Below are 21,214 nucleotides of genomic sequence, written 5' to 3' on the forward strand. Positions count from 1 at the left end.
TGGTCTTGAACTTCTGGGCTCAAGTGATCCCCTTGCCTCGGCCTCCCAAAGTGCTGGAATTACAAGCATGAGCCACCACACCTAGCGCGCATGCTCTCTCCTTCTCTCTCTCTCTCTCTCTCTCTCTGTCTCTATCTCTATCTCTGTCTCTCTCTATGTATATATTTAAGACAGATTTTCCCTCTGTCACCCAGGCTGGAGTGCAATGGTATGATCTGGGCTCACTGCAACCTCCACTTCCCGGGCTCAAGTGATTCTCGTGCCTCAGCCTTCTGAGTAGCTGGGAATACAGGCATACACTACCATGCCCAGCTAATTTTTGTATTTTTAGTAGAGATGGGATTTTGCCATGTTAGCCAAGTTGGTCTCGAACTCCTGGCCTCAAGTGATCTGCTTGCCTTGGTTTCCCAAAGTGCTGGGGTTACAGGAATGAACTATTGTGCCTGGCCTAGATTTTTGTTATACAGATGTTTGAGGTTAAACGCCTGGTCCTGTATTACATAAGTAGGCAGCAGAGTCTTTTGCCTAACAATTCCAGTGTCTGTCTCTTCTTCCTGAAAAGAAATCCTTTTCAGGTGTTCAGTTTTCATTAATGACCTCACCTCCTAGAAGAGGAGGCTGTAGACAGCTAGACGATCCAGAGTCTGTTCACTGGAGGATCTTACTGAGGCCACAGTCTTTTCCCACATGCTGGAATGCCCACGTATAGGACAGGTACTGTGGAATTGGCCTGTATGTGGGTTGTTTGCTGCTAGGGGCCAGTTTTTCTACACATGTACTTTTTAGTGCTTCTCTCAGTCTGGACTCAGTTAAAGGGTTACGTCTGGCTCAAAGAGAGTAAGACTCCATCAATACAGAAGCTGTTGTCATTTCATTTGTAGATTATGCTAGCATTGGTGTTTGTCTATAGCCTGTCCAATGGCTAGAAATTCTGGTGATGAAATTTTAGTTCCTTAAGGTCTGGTTGAGCGCTACTGGAAGGTATTACTTACCATACCACAGAAGCTGGTCATCCCAGTTATCATGTGCCCAGAATGTAGTAGTATCAGAAAGAAACTCTCATCCAGGCTGGAGTGCAGTGGCACTGTCACAGCTCACTGCAGCCTTGACCTCCTGGGCTCAGGTGATCCTCCCACCTCAGCTTCCTGAGTAGCTGAAACTAGAGGCACGTGCTACCATGCCCACGTAATTTTTGTAATTTTTTTGTAGAGATGGATTTTTGCCATATAGCCTAGACTGGTCTGGAGCTCCTGGGCTAGAGTGATCCATCTGCCTCTGCATCCCAAAGTGATACTATTACAGAGGTGAACCACTGCACCCAGCCCTGAACTTTGGACTCTTAAGTCTTTGGTCTTTCCGTTTTTGAAGCCAATATTAAATGATAGTAGCTTGGGAGGTTATTTGGTTGGAAAGCTAATAAGTAATTTTGGATCCTAAACTATTAATACTAATTTCAGGTCTTCCAACTCTAGTACAGAGACACAGAATACAGAGGGAAAGCCCGGGTGTCGCACTGCGACAATTAGTCTGAGAAAGATAGGAGAACTGGAGATCAGTTTTGTTGTTCATATATACATAAAATTCTTAGGGCTAGCCTTGTGAGTAGTTTTGATGGAGGTAACTTTTTCTACTTTGTGGTGGTTAATTTTATGTTCTTTGCTAACCATCTTTTCCATACCTCATTATATTAGTTTGTTCTCATGCTGCTATGAAGACATACTTGAGACTGGTTAATTTATAAAGAAAATAAAGAAAATTGGCTCAGGTTTCTGTGGGCTGTACAGGCTTCTGCTTCTGGAGTAGCCTCAGGAAACTTACAATCATAAGAAGGTAAAGGGGAAGCAGGCACATTTTACATGGCTGGCAGGAGGGAGAGAGCCAGCAAAGGGGGAGATGCTACAGACTTTCAAACAACCAGATTTCGTGAGAACTCTATCACAAGACAGCACTAGGGGGATGATGCTAAACCATTAGAAACCACCTTCATGATTCAGTCACTTCCCACCAGGCCCGACGTCCAACACTGGCGATCACAGTTCAACATGAGATTTGGGTGGGGACACAGAGCCAAACCATATCACTCATCTAGCACTATTAGCTCTTGGCTTTTACATCATGGTTAAACTTTAATTTTGTGGACTACCAAGACAACCTAGTCTGTATTTGTAGTATGGTTTTTAAGGGAACTGTATTTTGATTTATAAACAACTGGCTTTGTTAAAAAAAAATGTTATGGCCAGGCGTGGTGGTTCACGCCTGTAATCCCAGCACTTGGGATCCACCAAGGCGGGTGGGTCACCTATGGTCAGGAGTTCGAGACCAGCCTGACCAACATGGTGAAACCCTGTCTCTACTAAAAAAAAAAAAAAAAAAAAAAAATTAGCCGGGCGTAGTGGCAGGCACCTGTAATCCCAGCCACTTGGGAGGCTGAGGCATGAGAATTGCTTGAACCTGGGAGGCAGAGGTTGCAGTGAGCTGAGACCATGCCATTGCACTCCAGCCTGGGCAACAGGAATGAAACTCCCATCTCAAAAAAAAAAAAAGTTACGTAATCTGTTCATAGGATTTGGGCTAAATTCTGAGCATACTAAGAACAACCTTGATTAAAAACAAAAATGAACAAGATTAGCCCAAATTTTATGAACAGATTACATAACTTTTTTTTTTTTTTTAACACAAAGAATGAGGTCATTTTCCTGTCATGCCAGTAGTGATTTTTAATCTGGGAGTGTTATTTGCACATGTGTATGTGTAAGAGAAAGAGAACCTTTCTGATGGCATTTGGGAAAATAGCTGCTAGGCTTCAACTTAATGCCTAAAGATTATTGCCTTTTGAGTTTTTAAATTTTCTTTTAAAGATTTTACAAGTAGTTTCTAAAATTTTTATACAATGAAAATGGAGGGTTTTATCTTTCATAAATCTTGTAAAATGTGTTGGCAAACTTGAACTAGTTTATAGAATGATATTACCAGTTGTTGGCTTGATAGTCTGAGAAGAATTTGCTGTTTTCTTGAAAATAGAAGTCGAATTTTTTAGATGAATGCTTTTTTCTTATCTGCCTTTTCTTACTCTTTTCTCTTTGACTAAAAGTTTTGTTCTCTTTATTTGTTTGTGGGAATCTGACCTATTTTAACTGTTACTTTTTTCCAAAAAGAAAACTTTACTGACCTCCTTTCACTAGTAATCTCTCTTTCCTTTACTTGTGCTTTTCCAATAGTAGCTATCACATTCTGTGCTGTGACTGTACATTATTGAGAGACCAATGTGTATATGTTAAAAAAGAGAAGTAGTACTCTTTCCTCATTCTGCTGTCTAATCATCTCACAGAGGCGGAGTCTCGCTCTGTCGCCCAGGCTGGAGTGCAGTGGCACAATCTTGGCTCACTGCAAGCTCCACCTCCTGGGTTCACGCCATTCTCCTGTCTTAGCTTCCCGAGTAGCTGGGACTACAGGCAGCCACCACCATGCCTGGCTAATTTTTTGTATTTTTAGTAGAGACGGAGCTTCACCATGTTAGCCAGGTTGGTCTCGATCTCCTGACCTCGTGATCCGCCCGCCTTGGACTCCTAAAGTGCTGGGATTACAGGCATGAGCCACTGGGCCTGGCCCACATTTCCTTGTCTTAGCATTACCCATAATATTCAGACCTTTAGAAATTCAAAAGATAGATTCAGTAGTCTCCCATACCTTGATATTTATTATATTGAAAATATTTTTGTTTCTTTCATATGTACATAGTATGTTTACACATGTACATGTTTATATATTCATACATATATATTTACACATGCTTTTCCTTCTGTAAAAATGTAAGTACATTCATATGCCTAAAATATTCTTATACAATTTAATGTAATTCAGTCTAATTACTTTTAGATTGGTAGATTAAACAGAAGTGTAGATAACTTTCCCTTTCTCCTTTTTGTCACAATGAAATGCCAGTTCTGACCTTATGTTTGTATTTTAACATCTCTGAAATTTGGATACACATACGAGTAAATGGCATGGTATAATCTAATTGGTATAACTTTTTTTCTTTCTCAGTAATATAAAATAGTTTTTACTATGATGCATCTTCTATCCTTGGTGAATTGATGTTAAGAATACGTTCAAAGAGAGTGAATAAAATTGTTTTGTTGAATGTGGGAGTAGGAGAAAATAGTATTTCTTAATTAATATTATTTTGTCATATATTTCATTTTAAATGTATGTGTAGTAACCAAATGAATGTATTTACTAGTATAAATTGTAAATTAGATATTTGACTGCTTTACCTATATCCTGAGTTTATTAGGTTGACCCAAAATGGTTTCTTTTGGACCATCTCATTGGGAAAATGGGCTTTATGATATTAATTGATGTTAGTATCACATTATATTCAGGCATCTATTGCATAGTGTAACCCGAAAATGTAAACCTAGGTATTTAGTCTTTATTCTTGTAAATATTTTTCCTTAAATCTTAAATTGATACTCATTTACAGTGTCTTCAAAGATCTACCATATAGAAATTAAGCCGTATGCAAGTTTGACATAAACTGCTACATAATTCATGAGGAAAGTGTCTCTTTAGAGAAAAATATTCTTCCTTTTAAATTTATGGATACGCATCTTCAATCCATGAAGTATAGTGTCAGAGAATATGCTCTTAATGTGGTTAGAGTGGAAGAGAGATGACTGGGGCTGCGAATGGTGGCTCAGAGTAATTATATAATGTGTGTTATTGCTTGAGGGAGGATGGTCTGTGTTTAAAAAATGAAAAAACTGAAAAGGAAAAGAAAGATGCCAGCATATTACAACTGAAGGTGACTGGTTTTTTATCTGATCCTGCTTGCTTCAGCTTGCTTTCTGGGGAAGCTGCTGGTTTCTTTCTTCTTCCTCCTTGATGAGTATCATAGATTTCCTGTGAAAGGAGAGTAAGTTACAAAGCTTTTTGTAGTCATTCTGTTAGGTTGTCTTAGCCAAGTTTCTTGTGGGCACAGCACCTTATAATTTGTTACTGTGGTCTTATAGAAATCTGGGTTTAATGGCTACTGTAATGTTTTACCTAAAAGTATAAACGTTAGGATTACATGTAATTCGATGTACAGATTTTTTCTCCTAAAGTTATTTCCCAAGAGTTATAGTTTAGCTGGACGTGGTGGCTCGTGCCTGTAATCCTAGCATTTTGGGAGGTCAAGGTGGGTGGATTGCTTGAGCCCAGGAGTTTGAGACCAGCTTGGGCACATGGTGAAACCTCGTCTCTACAAAAAATACAAAAATCAGCCAGGTGTGGTGGTATATGCCTATAGTCTCAGCTATTTGGGAGGCTGAGGTGGGAGGATCACTTGAGTCTGGGAAGTAGAGTTTGCAGTGAGCGGAGATTGTGCCACTGCACTCTAGCCTAGGTGGCAGGTGAAACCCTGTCTCAAAAAGGAAAAAAAAAAAGAGTTGTAATTTGATGTTAAAGTGAAATATGATTCATGAATAATAAAGTAGGTAAAAATTAAATAATTAAAGTTGCTCTCTGGCAGGAATACATTCAGTTTTTTCCCATGGATTTACCCATGTGTTATATAAAAACTTGCATACAAAGGAGATTCAGTTAATGTTGTTGTTCATCTAAAACTGTTTTGACTTCCTATGTCACGACCAATGAAATAAAAAGGATCATTGGGAACAATCATTTAGAGATTGGCTTCTTTCTGCCTTTGAACATTTTGAACATTGTCTGCATTTTACACTGCATTATACATGCTAAAGGTTCATGGAGTTTTATAGATTCCTGAGGAAGCATCATCAAACATACAAATTGTGCCCAGGTGAGATGTCAGCAGACCTACATTCTCACTCTTGTTGAGACGGAGTCTTGCTGTGTTGTCCAGGCTGGAGTGCAGTGGCACAATCTCGGCTCACTGCAACCTCCGCCTCCTGGGTTCAACCGATTCTTGTGCCTCAGCCTCCTGAGTACCTGGGACTATAGGCATGTGCCACCACGCCTGGCTAATGTTTGTATTTTTAGTAGAGATGGGGTTTCACCATGTTGGCCAGGCTGGTCTCGAACTCCTGACCTCAGGTGATCTGCATGCCTTGGCCTCCCGAAGTGCTGGGGTTACATGCGTGAGCTTACCCCCGCCCCCACTGCCCAGCTGCTACATTCTTACTCTGTATCTGCCAGTCACACACCATGTGATTGTGAGCAAGTCGTCGTGTTTCTGTTTTTCATCTGTTCATGTTACAAGGTAACAAATCTTGTCCCCCTTATCTTTTTTTATTCTCACAATGAGTTTTTAAAACTTTTAGATACCGAATTATACTTGTGCAAGAAATCACTAAGTTTTAGAAGACATTAAAGTATAATTGGAAATGGTGCTTGCATTCAAGAAATAAATATTTTGTTTCAGATTCTTAAGGTAAAATTTAGACCATGAAGATAATCCAGATGATACTGGTCATTGGAAGCCCTGACTATTTGGAGGATCATACTAATTTCAGTGAAACTGATTACTTTTTAAAAAAGAAAAAAAAAACTGCTTGTTATAAAAGGCAATCATGAACTGTAAGGGCTACATGCTCTGCTGGAACATTAAGCATGACTGCTTTAAATCTCCTACTGCTAAGCAGCATTGGAAATGAATTGATGTAAACAGACCTGTGCATTCTTGTTCTTTATTGCTTTTAGATTGCACCATTTGAGGATTTTGGTAGATTTGGAGTGAGAAATACTGGTTATTATTAGGAGAAAATTATGTTTTAACCTTTGAGAAAATTATTTCAAGTTCTTCCGAGTAGAGTTCTATATTCCACAGAAGCTGTGTTTTTCTGCTTTTGCTTTTGGGTCACTTGGATCCTCTTAATGGAATGGGGTGGTTAAGGCACAGTTAGTTATAAGGTGCGTGTCTATAAAACTAAGCACACTAAAATTGTGCAGTTACTTAATGCCAGTTCTAACTACTTAAATGAGAATGGGATGGCTGACCTTCTCTATTTTTCTTAGTGTTTAAGAAATGATGTTTCTTTCCTGCCCCAGGAAATGGTAAATTTTAGACAAATTTTTTTTTCTTTAGAAACTTTCATTAAACTACAATGGTGTAATCTAATAAGAAAGTAAAGTTGTTGAGAGTTGAAAATCTGAAATGATTCTTTTTTAGTGCCTGCATAGAATTTGTGACTCCTTCCCTTCTCTAATCCTGCATTTTATAATGTCCACGAATAATATTTCTGAATATTGTCCTTATTAATTCTTTCTAACTTTCTTTTTCACATTTTCTTCCTGGATTTGCTGTTTCCTTCAGTCTCACCTCAAGGTCAGTATGCTTGCACTAAAACAAAGATTATGTGGTTGAGCATGGTTTGTGAACATTATCTTGAATTCTTATAGGAACTGAACGTATTTCAGGAGAGAGATGTCTGTCTAGGAATCTGGCTGTGAGTATAAAATGTCAAGAGTATTGGGTTTATCAGAAGAGTAGGTTCAGATTTTTGTGCTTTGAAAAGGTGGTGTGAGTAGTCAGAGAGCAAGAACCAGATGGCCAGGTTTTGACTGAGAGAGAAGTGGAGATGAAAAGAGCCATCAGAGGAAAGAGGAGGGGAAAACATTGCATTAATTTAATTCAACGTTCAATAGAGACATTCTGGCTATTAAACAGGGTAAATAAAGTGCAGCAAAAATGATGGTGGGAAAGTCACACCTGTCTATGGCTTTATAGAAGAAACCTTGAATTATTTACTGAGACAAACTTTCAGACACATACACACCCACATCCTTTAAATTTTGGTTTCATTTTTGTGATTCTGCTGGGTGGTGGAACCTAGTGATAACAAAACAACAACCGTTACTGCTATTTATATGTGCCAGAGGCACTGTAGCAGAACATACTTTTGTTTCAGTTGATCTTAGCAACTATGAAGAGAGATTTATTATTTGGATTTTTTAGGTGAAAAAGCACAAGTGCAGAGACCATTAAGTAACTTGCCCATCTTCATTAGTAAGTAAATAGTAAGAGAAACAGCACAAAACAATCAAACCTGCATTTAAAAAGTTACTTATTTTGCATATGAGCCATGTCAATATAAAGTATGAGGATTTTTGATAGGATTCAGAAATGAGCCTGTTAATATCATATGTGTTTTACTTAGCAGCTACCTAATAATAATAGTCGTTACATGTGTGTGTGTGTGTATATATATGTGTGTGTGTGTGTGTGTTTGCTGTTTATAAAAGCACCTCTTTGACTGTCAACAGCTAGCATATGGGTTACACTGGGATAAGTGTTAAAGAGTTAGCCTCCCAAAAAAGAAAACAAATTGAAAAAAATTTGTGACCTCCCCTATTTTGAGAAAGCGGTATTCGTTACAGAAGAAATGTTACAGTGTTTGTCATAAAAATAGCAAACACAAATGCTGCATTTAAAAAATAGATTTTCCCATTTCTACATTTTCTCCACATATTGTAGTAAAACAGTATGGGTACCGCTTAAGTAATTCCAATTATGACACAATCTGAAAGTAGTTGAGTTTTAGTAGAAAAATTTCAGAAGTGTTTTGCCTTGTGTTTCGAGAACTTTCATCTCTAACTGAAGCTTTAAGCTGACTCATATTTTAGTGGGAAGTTTTACCATTTGTCCCGTAGTTAGTCCTTTGCATGACTGGTTTTGCTCTCAGTCTCTCTAAATGAAACCTTGGGAAAAGCTTCAGAAGAATTTGACCGTGAAGCCATTGGTTTATACATAATTCACTGAGTTACAGGTTATATTATAATATTGTTAGCTGGTTTATTTTAGTTAACTTTTACCCAGCAGCAAATGCCATTAAATCATACTTATTTCTAAATAAGTTTATTTTCCAAGGAATACAAAATAAAATAGTCATTGTTTTTTCAGTGGCAAAGATCATCTTAGCTGCAGTATGCTAAGTTTCAAGTCTCTCTTCATTCCAGATTATGATTTAGTGCAGTATTTTTTTTCTAGATAGAAACATTTTACCATTTTAATTATGGTTTTGCCAAGTCCAGTTGAATAGGTCATAAAGAGAGTATAATTTATTACTGCTTCGATACTGGATTGTTTGGGTGACTTCGTTTTATGACCTTGGGCAAGATACTTAACCTTTCAGTGTTTATTTTAACCACTTGTTTTGTGTAGTGATGCTTAGCTGTAGTATTTGTATTTTAGTGTCTCTACTAAACATTTCTATTTTGTAGAGGTTTATTTTTATTCCTCTCTTCTCCCTTGTCTTCTTCCCTTGCTCTCCTCTGTCTTCCTTTGCATTCAGTACAGAGTAGTGAGATTTTATTTAGAGTGATACTGACCAAAGACTCACATTTTCTATCTTCAGACATACACATCTTTTTATTTCCTGTTCAATGACATTAGCACCAGAGAATGAATACAAAGAAATTATTCCATGTATAGATGAAAATATATGATTTGGTTCAGAATTCTTCTTTTGGCTAACGGTCATTCAGAGGTGAGAGCTATAAATGCCATCTCTTTATTCTCATTAACACTTAGGTCTAAAATTGAGCTCGATATTATTAATATCTATGTTTTAATTATCAGTTACCATTGTAGACTTGTTTTTAAAACAAATGTTTGGAATGTGTGTGATAGTTCCTACCAACTTCATTAACCCATTTATGCCAGAGGTTGCACATTTTTTGTGTGTGTGAAAAATCAGATCTCCGTGATGACCTTGAGCAGCAGGATGTAAATAACTCCCACAAGCTTAGCGTTCCGATAATAGAACACTAGGCATAAATGGGTTAAGACAGCAGCAGGATGTAAATAACTCCCACAAGCTTAGCATTCCGATAATAGAACACTAGGCATAAATGGGTTTAGACCAGAGTCCCTGTGTTGTTAAAAGTTAAAATACTTTTCTACTTTGCCCAAAAAAAATCCCATTGTTATAGTCTCTTTTGTATAGTTTGATGAAAACATTTCACATTGGTTTCTAAAATCTAACTCAAATAGTTATTTCTCTGATAACACACTTTAGAAAGATTTTTTACATTATTGTCTGGTTTCATTAAGAAAAAGCACTAGTTGCTGAAACCTCATAAGATATGTCACTCACAAAAATAGATGTAATTGTATTTTTGAAAGGGTTAATTTCTTATTTTTTTAGCTACAGCTTTTTTTTTTTTTTTTTTTTAATAGGCCCTAGAAAATTTCTGACCCCATAAAATCTATTTACAAGGAATTTGACTTATGGGCAAGAGTTGATAACCCAGGAGAATGATCTGTTGTTATTTGCATTTTTAGCTCCCACTTTTCATTCCTTTAGCTTTCTTAAGCAACTCTGTTGTTCAAGAGTGTACTTTATTTATTTTTCTTTCAAGTAATAGTGCCTAGTGGTTTTGTAATAGCCTGCACAAACAAGTGTAGCATCTTCTCTGTTAAATGACGTCTGCTGATGTAGTAGTGTACTCTTGAATAATTCGTTGGTAGGAAAAAACAATATGTGACTACAGACTTGTGCTGATCTTCCTAACTCTTTTACTGAAAATGATAGTTTATACTGTCATGCATTGATCAATGGTAAATGTTTTTCTAGATAGCGGTTGTAGATCACCACAAATTCTGTAAATGAGCTGAAGATGGCAAATTCAACAGAGAAGGGAAGAAAGAATATATTTAAAATTAGCCAAAATTTGAGTTTTTATAGAGTTGCCAGATTTAGCAAATAAAAATATGGATGCCCAATTAAATTTCATGTAAACCACAAATCATCTTTTAGTATGTCTTACAATAAATATTGGGCCATACTTACTCTGGCATCCATCCCCCATCTCAAAACCACAGAAACACGTCTAATTTCTAATTACAGTTTGACGCTGTTAAAAATGCTATCACATTCTTTATCTCACTTCGACTCATAACGACTATATGAATTGGATGACATTTTCCCATTCCACACATCAGAAAATTGAGTTTAGAGAGATTAGAGGATTTACTTAGGGTCATAGCTACTAAGTGTCAGAATCTAGGGTACAAATCTAGTTTGTCTGATTTCGAGTTTACCTCACACTTTCCTTTCCTCTGTATCAAGCTTGTCCAACCCACGGCCCACAGCCCAGCGTGCAGCTCAGGTCAGCTTTGAATGTGGCCCAACACAAATCTGTAAACTTTCTTTAAACATTATCAGCTTTTTTTGTATTTTTTTTAAGCTCATCAACTATTATTAGTGTTAGTGTATTTTATATGTGGGCCAAGACAATTCTTATTCTTCGAATGTGGCCCAGGGAAGCAAAAAGATTAGACACCCTTGCTCTGTATCTTGTTCTGTTACGTTTTTGTGACATCTAGAGATGACATCTAGGTTATAATACATTTTTAAATTTATGATTTTTAGATCCTTGGAGCATGGGGGTGGAGGGTTGGATTCCTTGTATTATTTGGTGTGCACAGTACCCAGAGAAGCAGAAAGTGTGGTCTTGGAGTGGAAACTGCATGCAGCTCTTTCTCTTATTTGGCAGCTGTTGGCACTGGTGTTCCAGTTGTGTCTTCTTTTGATTATTGTATACTAAGGTTATATATATACAGTGATTCTCAAACTTAAGTGTCATACAGATTGGATGGGAGCTTGTTAAAATACAGTTCTTATTTGATGGATTTGGTTGAGGCTTGAATTTTTCTACGTTTCCAAAAGCTCCCAGTCGGTACTGATACTGTTGGTCTATTGAGCATGCTTTGACTCACAAGACTTTAGTGAATTAATGTTTTTGGAGTAGATTTTTCTCCTTTTTAAAAAAATTCACAAACATTTAACAATATCTCTGTTGATTTATTTATACTAACTCATATTTGAACTTGTTATAAAAACCGACCTTTCCTTGGGTTTAGGATATCAAGGTGACCGTTTGCCTCTGTTAAAGGACGTCTGAGGTTTTCTATTGGCATGGGTACAAGAGTCAGGTTGAAATTTCAGGAGGTTAGAGCAAAAGCATTGTTTTCACTGGCACCTGTTGCCTTGTTACTTCAAATGTATAAAAACATATTGAGCAGTGGAACAAAGTGACAAGAAATTTAGGGTGAGGCAACTGGAGAAAAGAGTCACAAACTTCAGAACTGTTGAACTGGCTTCTTGGGTATGGCTTGTTTTCACAGAAACCTTCCTTCCAACCTCCAGTTTCTGTTATCCATGTATGTGGCTTTAAGGTCTCAGAATTTGAGATTGTACTTGGGGAGAAACAGATGAGGAAATCAGTGGCGTTAACTGGCAGCTAGCAGACCTATAAGTGATTTGGTTTAATTGTGCACACATTGGGATTGCTCTGTCTTTAAGACGATCTTTTTAAACTAGAGTGTTTATTCACTGTTGGCATTCTCTTTGTTGGTGAAGTTGGATTATTTTGTTTAACCTTCCAGCCCTTGTCTGGGTTGTCAGATGTTTGAGCATGATAGCAAAGATCGCAAAACTAGTTCTTTTTGCAAGCAGATCTCATCTTTAAGGTATAGTGTAATGGGATTCAGAAACTTGACTTCTGTCATAGGCAGGAGGGAAATGTATGTTTAATTTTTCTTTACTTCGTGTTCCCTAATTAATATGGGATGATTATTTTTCTTTCTGGTGTGTTTGGGATAGTTGCTCTCAATGGCTACAAAAGACAGTTTTAACATTCTTTAGCTAGGGCTGGGCGTGGTGGCTCACGCCTGTAATCCCAGCATTTTGGGAGGCTGAGGCGGACGGATCACGAGGTCAAGAGATCAAGACCAGCCTGGCCAACATGGTGAAACCCCTTCTCTCCTAAAAAATACAAAACTTAGTTGGGTGTGGTGGCACGCGCCTGTAGTCCCAGCTACTCAAGAAACTGAGGCAGGAGAATCTCTTGAACCTGGGAGGCGGAGGTTGCAATGAGCTGAGACTGTGCCATGCCTGGCAACAGAGTGAAACTCTGTCCCAAAAAAACAAACAAACAAAAATATTTAGCTAGCTGTTTGGCCTAGGTATTACAGATTTCTATGTTATTGTAAGTTTCTATATTAAAAAATCACTTAAGTATGTTACACAACTATTTTGAAAGTGTTAGTGAAAAATAATCCCCTTCAAATGCAATCTTTTAAATTGAGAATTTTTTTCTTTGAGACAGAGTTTCGCTCTTGTTGCCCAGGCTGGAGTGCAATGGTGCAGTCTTGGCTCACCACAACCTCTGCCTCCTGGGTTCAAGCGATTCTCTTGCCTTAGCCTCTGGAGTAGCTAGGATTGCAGGCACGTGCCCCCATGCCAGGCTAATTTTGTATTTTTAGTAGAGACCGAGTTTCTCTGTGTTGGTCAGGCTGGTCTCGAATTCCCGACCTCAGGTGCTCCACCTGCCTTGGCCTCGTAAAGTGCTGGAATTATAGGTGTGAGCCACCATGCCTGGCCTAAGTTGAGATGTTAAAAGGAAAGTTCTTTGCAGATGACTTTCCAAGAAAACTAGAAGGAACAATTGGCTTGGGGAAGTGATCGTAATGATATAGCTTGGATATAATCAGAACCTTTTTTCTGTTTTTTGAGATGGAGTTTCCGTTCTTGTCACCCAAGCTGGAGTGCAATGGCGCGATCTCAGCTCACTGCAACCTCCGCCTCCTGGGTTCAAGCGATTCTTTTGCCTCAGCCTCTCTAGTAGCTGGCATCACGCCTGGCTAATTGTTTTGTGTGTGTGTGTGTGTGTGTATTTAGTAGAGACAGGGTTTCATCATGTTGGCCAAGCTGGTCTCAAACTCCTAACCTCAGGTGATCCATCCTCCTCGGCCTCCCAAAGTGCTGGGATTACAAGTGTGAGCCTCTGTGCCCGGCCATAATCAGAAGTTTTATACAATGTATTGTGAGGGGAAAACTCACCACAGGCTATCTTTACCTTATTTAAAGGAGGTCAATTAAATATAAACCATAGTAGCTTGCTTATTGTCGTGGTTAGTTTATTGATGCAGCAGTAGAGGAAGCTGATTCTTTCCTGCATTACTGCAAAAGCTATCTAATGCTTCCTCCTGTCCACTCTCATCATGTTTCCCTTTCAGCTTCTTCCGAATTTTGAGAAATCTGATTATATCACTTCCTTATATAAGTCCTATATACGTTGGGTAAGCTACAGATTCCTTGCTTAGCGTATGATTGTTTGGCTTTGCTTACCTTTAGCTTCCTTTTCCTCTACTCTCTCCTCCAACTTTAAGCTATAGTCATTCTGAACCGTGAGGTTTTCCCCAGGATAACACATTCTCCTTTTCCTCAGGTTTTTGTTCATAGTTCTTCTCTGCCTAGTACTGGATCAGCTGCCTAGTAACTGGACTTAATCCCTTAGGAAAGATATTGGTTTTCCGGGAAGCCTTTCCTGATCGTCACCACCACCCCGACCTCCAGACTAGCTTAGGTCTCTTTCGTGTCCGCTCTAACAGCGCTTATTATATACTGTATTTCCTCAGATGCCTGGGAGGTATTTGAGAACACGAACAATTTCTATTCATGAAATTGTTGCAGGAATTTTTCTTAGTTCAGCTAAAGACAGGGTCCTTGTCACACGACCACGAAAATGTAGGCTTGCAGACGATTCGAACGGTGAGTAGGATAGGGTTTTACTGGGTGAAAAGGAAAAGGGGGAAACAGGGACTCTCTTTAGGCCAGATTCCTTGCTAGAGTGCTTCTCGCCTTGCAGATTGAATCCCAGGTTACACCGATGAAAAGGAAGGGCCAGGCTCCTCCCTGCTGCACAAGGTGCCGGTTTCTGTGGCTTCATCCCAGGGTGTGCTCCTCCCAGCGCACCGCTGGCTCCATCCCAGGGTGTGCTCCTCCCAGCGCACCGCTGGCTCCATCCCAGGGTGTGCTCCTCCCAGCGCACCGCTGGCTGGAGTTTCTCTGGGGACCCCTTCCTACCTGGCTCTCTCAAAATTACATCCTCAGTGTTCGATATATAATAGTAGTATTTAATGAAATATTTGTCTGTTTAATGAGTAGTGAATATGTAAAAAACTTAGCAGGCTGTCAAAGCTTAGATAAATGTAGATCCTCTTACATCCCAGAGTCTGTTTTCTCCTGGGCAATGCCTAAAGCGTATTTTTTAGTTGTCTGGTAATCCTGATTCTACCCTTTGTGAGGTTAGTCTTCTTCACCTGTACTTGTAAGCTAGCATTCAGTCCAGTTTTCCGACTTACCAGTAGTTTTTTTGTAGATGTAAAATTATTTCCTTACTGTTTCTGCCTAAATCCTTTAGCTTCCATTTTGACTATTCACATAAAGAGGGGGAAAAAAAAAAACCAAAAAACCCATAGTGTCTTGCATTTATATAGTACCTAGTAGCTTACAGTGCACTTTCACATTCACCATCTAATGTGAGTGAAGAGAGAAATTCTATGGAAGAACTAAACTCATCCGGTCATACTCATCATTTCAAGTGGAAAGAAAGTAGTAACTTTTAAAAGGAAAAGTGCGCAGAAATACTGTTTTAGAGTTGAAGCTTGCTTTCAGAGGAGCTGAGTTTTAAGGCCAGGTGCGGTGGCTCACGCCTGTAATCCCAGCACTTTGGGAGGTTGAGGTGGGCGGATCACTCAAGCTCAGGACTTTGAGACCAGCAGGGCCAACGTGGTGAAACCCCATCTCTACGAAAAATACAGAAATTACCTGGTTGTGGTGGTGGGCACCTGTGGTCCTAGCTACTCGGGAGGCTGAGGCAGGAGAATCTCATGAACCTAGGAGGTGGAGATTGCAGTGAGCCTAGATCGCTGCCACTGCACTCCACCCCAGGCGACACAGCAAGACTGCATCTCAAAAAATAAAAAGAAAATTGCCAGGCACAGTGGTGCATGCCTGTAATCCCAGCTCCTCAGGAGGCAGACACACGAGTCGCTTGAACCCAGGAGGCCGGAGGTTGCAGTGAGCTGAGATCGCTGCCCCTGCACTCCACCCTAGGTGACAGAGCGAGACTCCATCTCAAAAAAAAAAAAAACCAAACAACAACAAAAAATAGTTGGGTGTGGTAGTGCACGCCTGTAGTCCCAGCTGCTCGGGAGGCTGAGGCACAAGAATCGGTTGAACCCAGAAGGTGGAGCTTGCAGTGAGCCGAGATCACGCCACTGCACTCCAGCCTGGGTGACAGAGTGAGAGTCCGTCTCCAAAAGAAAAAAGGAAAAGTTGAGTTTTTAAAAAAGGAAATGAATCGATATGAGAATGCCAGGGTACTTACATCACTGGATATGCTGCACTTCTGGAAAGAAGAAAGACACTGAAAGATGCAGTGTCCTAAGCACAGAGGAACGCATGCAGTTAGCCATGGTAGTGGAATCCTGGTGAGGTAACAACTGTGTGGGGCGGTGGGTTTCTGCCTTCGGATGTATTTACGTACTGTGTACGCCATCTTCATTTAATACTTGGTGTCAGAGATCTCCCAGATAAACAATATTTGCTCATAATTTCTGTAGTAGAGAGGTTAAAAGTATCACAGTTACAGTCAGACAGACCTGAGTTTAAAACTGATTTGGGGTAAGGATTAAATTTTATTGAAGGTTTGCTCTTTTCATTTTTAATGTGGAGTTAATAAAACCTTATAAAGACATTTTGAATAAGATGATAAATATGCTATGATAACCATTAAGGTGCTTGGTATATGATAAGTACTTATAAGGGTTATTATAGTATTATATTTAGCATAGTGCTAGAGTTAGATATAAACATGTAACACATAACTTCAGTAGTATCCTCCTTCCCTCCACTCCCCCCGCCGCCTCCCCTCAAAGAGTGAAGAAGAAGCATATTCCATGTTTCTTTGGATCTTAATGTATGGGCAAATTTAGGTATTTAAATTTCTATATTAATATATAAAACAGATACGTATGTATGTGTGTGTATATATATACACACACACACAAACACACATATGTTTGGAGTTGGGAGAAAAAGGATATGTTAGTAACCTCTTGCAGTGTGCCAAATCTTACACTAAGCATTTTTCATGCATTATTTTATTTACTTCTCACAATTCTCTGATAGATGGGCATTATTCCCATGTCATCCATAAAAAAGATAAGAACACTCTGAAGCTTAGAGAGGCTAAAGATCATAATGAATAGTGAACCAGTATTTAACCTAGAGCTCTTTAGCCCTTCAAACTTCTGCTTTTAACCACTCTACCATTGTATTCCTGTTAGGGGTCCTCACATCCCCTGGGAGACCTTGAACATAATCTGAGATTTGCAAGTTACCATGTAAATTTTATGATTTTGCATTTTCATTTCAATGACAATAAAAAAGTTTATATACATATTCTGGATCACCTGGCTGAATAGCTTACAATGAAATACTGTATGTAGTTTCATTGATATTTATGGATATCATCTCATTGTCTTCAGGTATTACTGTTGTAATTGTCATGGGCCAATGAGAAAAGAACAGTGGTGGGCCTAATCCATACTGTTGCTTTTTCACCCAGCAGAGTTCAAATGATGCCATAATGTACTTGTAAGCAGCAAACTTTTTTAAAAAGTAACTTGACAAAATTTCTGAGACAGTTGGATCATCTTATGGCTCACAACAAAACAACTTGGACCGTAGTCATGAGTACCATGAGTGCACTGTGGGCAGCAGTTTAACAGCATGTTCAGTTAATACTGGTACTTTGCATTATGTCTTTTAGTTTGAATTGCATTTAATTTGGGAACTCTAGATATAATATTTGCATTTTTTTACAGTATTATAATTTATCAGTGGATCTAGAAAATATTTTCTTTTACAATTATACTATATTATACTATAATCTAGATACAGACCCTTTAGCTCATGGAGATGAAGGAATTAGTTCTGTTTAGGGGAATCCTGGAAAGCTTTTGCCAAAGCTTAAACTGCCATTTAAGCTTCTTCTTGCAGAATGAGTGCATGTATGCTCTTATGCTCAGCAAAAACAGGGTAAGGGAAAGGGTAAGGATATTAAGACATCTGAAAAGGCAAAAAAAAAAAAAAAAAAAAAAATCTATTCCTCATGCTTACTGCATGAGGGAATATTAAAAATATAGGTGATTGTTAAAGACCTTTGGTGCTAATTAAGGGAATATGGGTTTTATTATGTAGTTAGTATGAATCCAAAAAAGGAAAAAGTATGGGAATATAAACAACTTTTATAATTCAATTGTGTGCATATGGAATCTTTGTAAATTAAGTCATGTTTTACATAAAATCAGAATCTTATTGGTTAAAGACTATTTGGAAATAGAATGTAAATGTTTTTGTATGAAAATAAATTGTCCCCAAATTTTCAGATTTATGTTACCTTTTTTTTGGCCTCCCCCTCTCCTTCCTTCTTTCCGTTCATCCCTTTTTCCTTCTTTTCCTCTAGGCGCATGCTTTAAAACTTGTAACTTTATTCTTCTCTCTCATCTCACTGGGATACTTTAGTGATTAATAGTCTTCTACCCAATTGATTTATTGATTTTTATTGTATTTTAACTAATGTTTATTGAGAAAACTACACATGAGATTTTCTGATAACTAGTATGTATTTGCACAGAAAAAGGTGTTATTATTTACTTAATAGATCTGCTTTTATTAATGATTTTATTTATGCCTTGATTTCCCACAGTTAGCCTCCAGCTGTTACTTCTATATTATGCGTGTTAGAGTGAAATGTCCAAGTTAAATTAGTTTTTAAGCTGAGCCCTGTGAAATTACCAGCTGGAGAAGTATGGGTGGCATATTACTCCTGCATATACATTTTCATATGTTATTGGTGCAGTGTAATTAAACTGTAGCATTCACAACTTTCATCATTGATACAGCCTTGGCGGGGGCGGTGGGGAGTGGGAGTGAGTGGAATGATATCTACAAAAACACTTTTAGTTGGGAAGAGTGAAACAAGATAACAGAAAATAAAAGGCCATATTGTCTGTTCAGACTGGTACATTACTTTTCCAAAGTCAAGGGGCTAGCAACTGCTATATGTCTGACTTCTACCAAGAAGGGTTGAATCCCTGGTTGATCCTGTGAGGCCTGAGGCATATAAACAAGAAACATGAAAGGGAGAGGAAAATTAAATGAAGTAGGAGTGTTAGAGAATAATAATATAATACAATCAAGGGAGAAAATAATAGAAGTAGAGGAAGAGGTTATATACACTTATTTCTCTTACTATGAACATTTTACTCAAGTGTAAGGTTGCATGTCCTGTTTTATACGGTGATAAAAAATTATGATAATGCTTAACATAAATGGATGCTTTGCTCCATAAAAGTGCTCAGTGCCTTCCTCTGTCATTATGAATTAATCAGCAAGAAATCCAGAAATGAGCAACATAAAAGTGTTCCCTCCTCCTCTTTTTAAACAGTGAAAAAAGTTGACAATATATTTATTCTGTCATAAATCCAAAAAGCCAAGACTGCGTTTTAAGGCAGGGGTTTTCTTTGGTTTTCTATTTCTCAACCACACCTTCAAATTTCTTGGCACAGTACAGTCACAGCATTGTGTCATATCCTTGGTCTGTTTTATCAGACTGTATAAATTGATTCTGACTATACCAGCAGTACTAGATCCTTATCTTTACACAGTTTGGGAAATGGACAATGACTGTTTTAGAAAAGCAGCTCTATAAATTGTGCTCTGGTGTGTGAGAGGAGGTCCTCTGCTTTGCTCCTCTAGTCTGCTGCCGTTCCTAGACAGCGTCATTTGTCTGATTTGGGGCATTATGTAGCTGCTCTGGGTAGAGTAAACCTGCCTGTAAATGTGGAATGGATTGTTACCCGCCAGAATTCTCCACCTTGGAATGGTGATGCTGAAAGATACAGTTCAGCTCTGGCCGACACCTCCTGTCTTCCCAGGTCACTTACTTTCATCTCCACTCCGGTTATTCCATCTGATTAGGACCTTGAAATAACAACCTACTACTTTTTTTGTTTGTTTTGAACCTCGTGTGGCCTCACGCTTCCTTCCTTACCTGGGTCAGATTTCATGGTCCAGCACTGTAATCACTCCCTTCTAAATCCCCTTGACTTACTTGCTTTTCTCTTCTGTTGCTTGCAAACCTGAATCCTAATTTAAAGCAAGTGTCTTCCTACACTGCCTCTGCCCTGAGCAGCTGCATATCACCGGGCAAGAAGAGTCACAAAGCTTTGTGGACTGGTCTCGCATTGAATTTATGGTCACAGATCTCAAACTGCTCCTAATTCTGCAGGCAGTCCTAATAAAGAGGACTGTTAGATTTGATATCCCATCCTCAGAGGTGACAGCATCATTCTCTTCTCTTATCAAATCTGCAAATCCTTCCCCTCCACTCAAAGTTTCTGGCTTCACTTGATAAAATAACTTTGAGAAAATTAAAATAACTGGATGCTACCCAGTGTGTCTCCCGGTCATTAAATCTACCAGCCTACTTGCATCTATACCTGTATCCTTTGCCTGAATAGTGCCACTGTTCCTAAATTCACCTCTGCCGCCTTTTCTCTTAATCCTGTCCCAATTCCCCAACCTAAAGATGCTTCTCCCTCATTATCCTTCTCCCTCCTTCATTTTCAAATTTTTGCTTTCTCCTGGTTCACAAGTGTACTAACCTGTCTTTAGAGTTCCACTTCACATCTTTAAAAACAATCCTTCTTGATGTGATGTCTTATTCTAGGTGCCACCCTGTTTCTCTCTTTCCCTTCTCAGCAAATCTTGTTCAAAAAATTGACTGTCGTTGCTATCTGCCTTTCCTTACCTTTCTTCAAGTTTGTTTAATCAGGCTTCTGTTTTTAGTACTCCTACGAAACTGCTGTTGTCAAGTTATCATTAATATCCATGTTACCAAATACAAAAATCACTTCCATGGCCTCATCTTAACTTTACCTTTCAGCATCATACCACGCACTTCCTTCCTTGAAACACTATTTTCTTCGGGTATCTCTGATACCAGTGTCTCCTTATTTTCTCCCTCTTTCACCTGTCATTCCTTTTGTGGTGTTTCTGATTCTACCACTTTCCTCTAGACCTCTAAAAGGCTCCACTCTCAGTCCTATTCTCATATATACACACACATATATATATATATTCTCATACTTCTTTTTTTTTGAGATGGAGTCTCACTCTGTCGCCCAGGCTGGAGGATAATCTCAGCTCACTGCAACCTCTGCCTCCCAGGTTCAAGTGATTCTCTGGCCTCAGTCTCCCAAGTAGCTGGGATTACAGGCGTGTACCACCGAACCGGGCTAATTTTTATATTTTCAGTGAAGACAGGATTTCACCACGTTGGCCAGGCTGGTCTTGAACTCCTGGCCTCAGGTGATCCACCCGCCTTGGCCTCCCAA

At 38.8% G+C, this 21,214-nt stretch overlaps 1 protein-coding gene across 16 annotated transcripts in view; it reads left to right on the forward strand.

Annotated features, from left to right (window-relative positions):
* ERC1 (ELKS/RAB6-interacting/CAST family member 1) overlaps positions 1 to 21,214 on the forward strand; it is a 535,673-nt gene that overhangs the window by 195,483 nt on the left and 318,976 nt on the right. For 12 of the 16 annotated variants that reach the window (XM_009217664.4, XM_017945570.3, XM_017945565.3 and 9 more), the window contains one exon: positions 7,274 to 7,285. The exons of the other annotated variants lie outside the window; for them this stretch is intronic. In XM_009217664.4, the coding sequence (XP_009215928.2) occupies positions 7,274 to 7,285 (12 nt within the window). The remainder of the gene's footprint in view (positions 1 to 7,273; positions 7,286 to 21,214) is intronic. 16 annotated transcript variants of the gene reach the window in all.

This window comes from Papio anubis, chromosome 9 (genome assembly GCF_008728515.1).
Source record: "Papio anubis isolate 15944 chromosome 9, Panubis1.0, whole genome shotgun sequence".
In the NCBI taxonomy this organism is placed as follows: domain Eukaryota; kingdom Metazoa; phylum Chordata; class Mammalia; order Primates; family Cercopithecidae; genus Papio; species Papio anubis.